General features: G+C 49.6%; 1 protein-coding gene across 1 annotated transcript; it reads left to right on the forward strand.

Annotated features, from left to right (window-relative positions):
* Positions 1–5668: 5668 nt before the first annotated feature.
* On the forward strand, positions 5669–7529 carry LOC109744455 (arogenate dehydratase/prephenate dehydratase 6, chloroplastic). Its single transcript, XM_020303576.4, has one exon. It carries the CDS (start codon positions 6081–6083, stop codon positions 7323–7325), a length of 1245 nt encoding a protein of 414 aa, XP_020159165.1. The 5' UTR covers positions 5669–6080; the 3' UTR covers positions 7326–7529.
* Positions 7530–7944: the final 415 nt, after the last annotated feature.

Raw genomic sequence — 7944 nt, forward strand, 5'->3', positions numbered from 1 at the left:
TAGCATATTGATGACCCACAAGTATAGGGGATCAATCGTAGTCCTTTCGATAAGTAAGAGTGTCGAACCCAACGAGGAGCAGAAGGAAATGACAAGTAGTTTTCAGTAAGGTATTCTCTGCAAGCACTAAAATTATAAGTAACGAGTAGTTTGATAGAAAGATAATTTGTAACGAGCAGTAACGGTAATGGTGACAAAAGTGCAGCAAGGTAGCCCAATCCTTTTGAGGCAAAGGACAGGCCAAAACGGTCTCTTATGATAAGCAAGGCGTTCTTGAGGGTACACGAGAATTTCATCTAGTCACTTTCATCATGTTGATCTGATTTGTGTTCGCTACTTTGATAATTTGATATGTGGGTGGACCGGTGCTTAGGTGCTGTTCTTACTTGAACAAACCTCCTACTTATGATTAACCCCCTCGCAAGCATCCGCAACTACGAGAAAAGTATTAAGAATAAATCTAACCATAGCATTAAACTTTTAGATCCAAATCAGTCCCTTGCGGAATAGCACATAAACTAGGGTTTAAGCTTCTGTCACTCTCGCAACCCATCATCTAATAAGTACTCCACAATGCATTCTCTTAGGCCCAAATATGGTGAAGTGTCATGTAGTCGACGTTCACATGACACCACTAAGGGAATCACAACATACATACCATCAAAATATCGAACACATATCAAGTTCACATGATTACTAGCAACAAGATTTCTCCCGTGACCTCAAGAACATAAGTAACTACTCACAAATGATAATCATGCTCAAGATCAGAGGGGTATTAAATAGCATAATGGATATGAACATATAATCTTCCACCGAATAAACCATATAGTAATCAACTACAAGATGTCATCAACACTACTAGTCACCCACAAGCACCAATCTATAATTCCGGTACAAAGATTGAACACAAGAGATGAACTAGGGTTTGAGAGGAGATGGTGCTGTTGAAGATGTTGATGGAGATTACCCTCCCCAAGATGGGACAGTTGTTGGTGATGATGATGACGATGATTTCCCCCTCCGGGAGGAAAGTTCCCCTGGCCGAATCGCTCCGCCGGAGGGCAAAAGTGCTCCTGCCCAAGTTCCGCCTCGAGACATCGGCGCTTCGTCCCGAAAGTCCTCCCCTTATTTTTTCTAGGTCAAAATGACTTATATACCAGAAGAGGGGCACCGGAGGTGGGCCGAGGAGGGCACAACCCACCAGGGCGCGCTTGGGCTCCCTGGCGCGCCCAGGTAGGTTGTGCCCACCTGGTGGGCCCCCTCTAGTACTTATTGGCTCCAATATTTCTTATATATTCCATAAAAAATCTCCGTGAAGTTTCAGCTCATTTGGAGTTCTGCAGAATAGGTAGCCCGACGTAGCTTTTTCAGGTCCAGGTTTCCAACTGCCAGTATTCTCCCTCTTTGTGTGAACCTTGCATATTATGAGAGAAAAGGCATTAGAAATACTCCAAAAATCATTATTATCCATAAAAACAATATAAATAACAGTAGGAAAACATGATACAAAATGGATGTATCAGATATTATCGTATCACTTTACTTTTTGCTACAACTTTCTTCATGTCAAGTATCTATTCCTAAGACCATGAGATCATGCAACTCCCGGATACCGAAGGAATACCTTGTGTTCTATCGAACATCACTTCATAATTGGGTGATCATAAAGGTGCTCTACAGGTATCTTCGAAGGTGTCTGTTGAGTTGCATGGATTGAGACTGGGATTTGTCACTCCGTATGACAGAGATATCTCTGGGCCCTTTCAGTAATACAACATTGCAAAGAGCTCACAAGCAATGTGGCTAATGAGTTAGTCACGGGATCTTGTACTATGGAACGGGTAAAGAGACTTGTCTGTAATGATATTGAACTAGGTATGGAGATACCGACGATCGAATCTCGGGCAAGTAACATATCGCTGGACAAAGGGAACTGCATAGGGATTACCCGAATCCTCGATATCGTGGTTCAACCAATAAAAGATCTTCATGGAATATGTGGGAACCAATATGGGCATCCAGGTCTTGCTATTGGTTATTGAACGGAGAGGTGTCTCCGTCATGTCTACATGATTCACGAACCCGCAGGGTTCGCACGCTTAACGCTCGGTGACGCTAGCGTAATATTGGGATATGTGCATTGGTGACCGAATGTTGTTCGGAGTCCCGGATGAGATCCTGGACGTTACGAGGAGCTCCGGAATTGTCCGGAGGTAAAGATTTATATATAGGAAGTCCTGTTTTGGTCGCCGAATAAGTTTCGGGCATTATCGGTATTGTACCGGGAGTGCCAAAAGAGGTCCGGGGGCTCACATGAGCTGTAGGGGGCTCCCTAGCCTACATGGGCCAGGGGCACCAGCCCTAAGAGGCCCATGCGCCAGGAGAGGTGGAGGAGGAAGAGTCCTAAGGGGGAAGGCACCCCCCAGATGCCTTGGGGAGGGAGAACTCCTCCCTTGGCCGCCTCCCCTCCTTGGAGGAGGGGCTAGGGCTGCGACCCATCCCTCCTCCTTGCCTCCTATATATAGTGGGGGAGAGGGAGGGGCTGAACACACCAATTCCCATGCCCCGGCGGCAGCCCTACCTCTCCCATAGCTCTGTTTTCTCCTCGGGTTGGTTCTAGCAGCGTTTGGTGGAGCCATGCCGGCACTACACCACCACCATCTCCACCACGCCATCGTGCTGGTTGAGATCCCATCTACTTCTCCACCCTTGCTTGCTGGATCAAGAAGGAGGAGACGCCATCGAGCTGCACGTGTGGTGAACACGGAGGCGTCGTCCGTTTGGTACTTCATCGGATTGGATCATGATTGGATCATGAAGAGTACTACTACATCAGCCGCGTAATATACGCTTCCTCTAAATAGTCTAAGAGGGTACGTGGACACACTCTCCCCTCTCGTTGCTATGTTTCTCATAGATAGATCTTGGGTGATTCGTAGGAAAATTCTTGATTTTCATGCAACGTTTCCCATCAAGGAATCCATTACTAACTCAACATTTTTTTGAAAAATTATGTGTACTCTTACACGGCCACCACAACGCTATTCAGTTGGACTCTCGCAACAAAGGTAATAAAAAGGTGGGAGGTGTTATTGTGGATGCACCGGTGAAAGAGCATGTGGTGTGGAAATCGCCTCCTGCAGATTATATCGAGATCAATGTCGATGCTAGTTTCGTGGAGAGTATTAACGTTGCCGGTGTAGGGGTTGTTGCTAGGAATTCTTCTGGCATAATTATAATGTCATCGTGGGATTTTATTGTTCAGTGTACTTGTGTCAGTGAAGCTGAGCTTCACTCCTGCCTAGCAGGTCTTTATATCGACATTACCCTTTACCAGTCTATTATTTTGGAGACTGATTGTGCTTTTATACATTCTTTCCTTACAAATGAGAAGCTTGATAGATCCGCTCTTGTTGATCTTAAGAAAGAGGCTCTGAGTATTGCCAAGGTGTTCCGAAATTTGAGTTTTTCGAAAATAAATCAGCATGCCAATGAGGTGGCACATGAGATTGCTAAGTTTAATTTTAATAGTAGATCCGACATGTTGCTCGTTAACTCTGTCCCGCCTTGCATGGCGTATGTTGTAATGAATGATTGTAATAACCTTTTGTTTAATTAATTAATATATGGGGGGTTCAAAAAAAGACTCTAATGGAAATATATGGTCAACCCATACAATTTCTCAAAGAACATTAATGTAAATTGTGTGTTTAGCGCTTTCTATGTCATCATGCATCGAGAATATGATGTCATCTGCATATTGCAACATATTGACGCCATGGCTAATAACCTCTCCAAACAACCCTTTTACCACACCATGCAGTCTAGCCCTATCCATGATAATGACTAAGACACTGAATGTTAAATAGAAAAGGAGAGGAGATATAGAATCCCAATGTCTTAGCCCTTATATGATTTGAAATAGGGTCCATGTCGTTGTGTGAAATCTAAGAGTGAGATAGGGGCAGGAACGAGGCCTGATCAAGCGAGACGCAAGGGGTGGCGCAAGGATGTATATAGGTTCAACCCCCTCGCAGTGTAGGTAAAAAAACATAGTCCTGTTCTCTGGGGAGAGAGTTCTTGCATATGAGTTTGTGAGTACAGATATCCAAACCCGTAACCGTGTGCTGGTAGGGGTGCTTCTACAGAGTTCACTAGCCCCAGCCTCCTTCTACGTCACGGGTGAGTTTAAGTCCAAATAATTACATCTGGGTTATTACTAGGAACTGACGATATAAAGCTAAGGTAACGCCAAGATTGAAGGCTTGGAAACATCCTCTAATGCCTCTAGCGGTTGAACTGCTTCTATCCAAGTGAAGACACGTTCCTTTTGACCAGAGTCAAGTGATGGGAATCTTCACTCGGGCAATGTGCCTTGAGTGACTAAACCTTCATCACATTGGTTGCAACATTTGTACCTGGAGAATGTGGGCTTGGCCCCCCATGGGTTTCTATTGGGTTTAGGTCACCATGGGCATACCTAGTGGGAGATGACCTTGTCGGTCCAATCTGATCATTCACTTTAACGTCCACATGCCCACCCCTGATGTGGTCACAATCCAATCACACCACTTTGGGGGGGGGGCTTCCAAGGTTAGCATTTTATGGATAAAGAGCAACTTGATTTTATTATATTTTTTCAAAATCCACTTTGAATAACAAAGCATGATATTTTTCATGATGTATTTTACTTGAAGCTTCACGCAAGACCACAACACCCTCCATGATGTATGTTCCCTTAATGAAGGAAGTTTGGACATGTGGCACTACAGGAGAAACCACCCAACTCAAGATATTCTTAAGGATATTTGTAATAATTTTGGAACTAGCATTTAAGAGCATATATGGCTAAAATTATGGATTTGCTTACCATCCTTGGTTTTAGGTATTACGGACTGAATCCTATGGTTAAATCTAGAGATTTTCTTTGAGGGGTAGTTAAGTCTAGAGATGTTAATAATCCACAGGTGATGGATTTGATCAAATCCGAAGTCTTTTCTTTCTCCTTTGTACAATTAACAAAAGTATCTAAAAATATGCAAGAGGAAGTCCTATTCTTTGCTTCGGAAAGAACTTTCTACTAAGTAGTTCCTTTTTCAGCGGGGGTTTACGAAGTCGTTTCTAACTAGCTCATGAGCATAAAGTTCACTATGCATATGTATACTTACAATAGAACCACATGTCAGTTTTCCATTCGGCACTAATGGTGAGCTATCTCAAAAACAATGAACCAAATGTTAGTTCGGAGATACAGAGTAAGGGGGGGGGGGGGGGGGGGGGGGAGGAAATCATGTGCTAATTTGAAGAAAGTAAATATCTAAATGGATACCCGGGAAAATATCTATTTATATGGATGGATAACATAATGTCCATGAATTATTACCCCTCGCCATGTTTAATGTTTTGTTGGAGGGATTCATCGTCTGAAATTAATAAAGAAAAATATCTGCCTCATCCCAAGAGAACAACACAAGGCAATCTAGATAAGCATCCGATCCAGCGCAGCGCAGTCTTCACTGTACTTGGCACGCACCTGGCGCCGTGATTCGCCGGGCGATCCAAGAAGCAACGGCGAAAAGGGAAGGCAGGCGGGCGCGGCTACAAGCAGCCGGCGCACGCGACCACAAGGGGAAGGGGGGATGCACACCACGTTCTCCTTCAGTTTCTTCTAGTTCTACCCCTGCCCCTCGGTCGGGCTCAGTTGGTTGGTGAAGCAGGCCAAGACGTCTCGATATTTTTTACCGGAAAAGATACACATTTTGATTTGACGCTGACCCAACCAACCCCCCTGTGGTATCAGTCCTGAGTCGTGAGCCCACGCGTCCCCACCAGGCCACCACACCAACCCCCCTCCCTCCAGCTCAAGTCTTGAACACAAACCAACCAATCGCCACCTATATATCCCCTTCAGCCCTCCCCTTCCCCTCTCAGCTTCCCCCATCGAAGCTTACTCAATTACTACCTGCTAGTTTTAGTTTCTCGTTTATTTACCTTTAGTTACCCGGCGCCATCGGCATCGACAGATTTCCAAGCCAAGAAACGGACCAACAGCTAGCTAATCGGCGCCGTTACTGGTCATGGCTGCCGCGAGTTTCATCAAGGCGCCCGCCGGGCAGAATCCCAGGCTGGCAATCCACGCTCCGGGGAGGAGCGGCCGCGTGGTCAGGTGCTCGCTTGGCGCGGCCGTCGGCGGCCGGACCGAGTGGCTCAGCAGCTGCGCCGTCCTCTCCAGCAAGGTGGCCGCGCTCGGCCCCCACTCCGTCAACGGCCACGCCGCGCCGGCGCCGGCCCCCAACGGGGCGGTGCTCGATTTGATCCCCGTGAGCGGTGTTAACGGCGTTGCCAAGAACCTGCCGGCGCCGCTGCGGATCGCCGACCTGTCCCCGGCGCCGATGCACGGCTCGGAGCTGCGCGTGGCGTACCAGGGCGTGCCGGGCGCGTACAGCGAGAAGGCGGCCGGCAAGGCCTACCCGGGCTGCGACGCCATCCCCTGCGACCAGTTCGAGGTGGCGTTCCAGGCCGTGGAGCTCTGGATCGCGGACCGCGCCGTGCTCCCCGTGGAGAACTCGCTCGGCGGCAGCATCCACCGCAACTACGACCTCCTGCTCCGCCACCGCCTCCACATCGTGGGCGAGGTGCAGCTCCCCGTGCACCACTGCCTCCTGGCTCTCCCGGGCGTGCGCAAGGAGAACATCACCCGCGTGATCAGCCACCCGCAGGCGCTGGCGCAGTGCGAGCACACCATCACCCGCATGGGCCTCAACGTCGTCCGCGAGGCCTTCGACGACACCGCCGGCGCCGCCGAGTACGTGGCCAACAACGGCCTCCGCGACACGGCCGCCATCGCGTCGTCCCGCGCCGCCGAGCTGTACGGCATGGAGATCCTCGCGGACGGCATCCAGGACGACTGCGGCAACGTGACCCGGTTCGTGATGCTGGCCAGGGAGCCCATCGTGCCGCGTACGGACCGGCCGTTCAAGACCAGCATCGTGTTCGCGCACGACAAGGAGGGCACCTCCGTGCTCTTCAAGGTGCTCTCCGCCTTCGCCTTCCGCGACATCACGCTGACCAAGATCGAGAGCCGGCCGCACCGCCACCGCCCCATCCGCCTGGTGGACGACGCCAACCGCGGCACGGCGAAGCATTTCGAGTACATGTTCTACGTGGACTTCCAGGCGTCCCTGGCGGAGCCGCGGGCGCAGAACGCGCTGGCCGAGGTCCAGGAGTTCACGTCGTTCCTGCGGGTGCTCGGGAGCTACCCGATGGACATGACCCCTATGACCGCCGGCTCCTCCTCCACCGTCACATCGTCCGACTCGTAGCTCCCTAGAGGTACCGAGGAGAATCGGTGGAGCAGTAGGGACGTCGGTTAATTTGTGGTCATGTCGTCCCGCTCCTCCCTCGTTGGCAGCTGGGGTAATTAGTTTTGTTCTTCGTGTTCTTGTTGTCATAATACATGTAAAATCGTGCCATTTGAGCCAGTCAATACGCAGTGCAGTGGAATAGTACCCTGTGAGATACAAGATGAACTCATGTCGTTGCCTGTGTCGTGCCGAAACAACTTGTCGGGCTCAAACGAAAGCTGCAACGAATTTGTGGGGCAAATTTGACAACTTTGACCTATAATCGAAAGCAAATCACAGAATGAACTGGTTCCGAAACTATTTCACACCCCTAACCCTTTTGTGTAGCGCCCGCCACGCCGGCGCCACACCCTACGGTGCAGCGCCTAGCTCCGGGGCGTTGCACCACTGTCCACCGTGGCAGCCCACGGGCCCGCACCCAGCCGTGCAACGCCTCCGAGCTAGGCGCTGCACCTGCACTGTGACTTATCCAGCCACTTGGCTGGGCCCCCTCCCCCACCCCCCCCCCACCACACACTCTCTCACTCTCTCCCCGAGCTTTGCCCCCTCTCCCACTCTCCCCCCCTCTCAAATCTTC

The sequence above is a fragment of the Aegilops tauschii genome, chromosome 2 (genome assembly GCF_002575655.3).
Source record: "Aegilops tauschii subsp. strangulata cultivar AL8/78 chromosome 2, Aet v6.0, whole genome shotgun sequence".
NCBI classification, from domain to species: domain Eukaryota; kingdom Viridiplantae; phylum Streptophyta; class Magnoliopsida; order Poales; family Poaceae; genus Aegilops; species Aegilops tauschii.

What these genes read in the sequence shown, in the direction of transcription:
- LOC109744455 (XM_020303576.4), top strand. Translation starts at nt 6,081, where the DNA reads ATGGCTGCCGCGAGTTTCATCAAGGCGCCCGCCGGGCAGAATCCCAGG.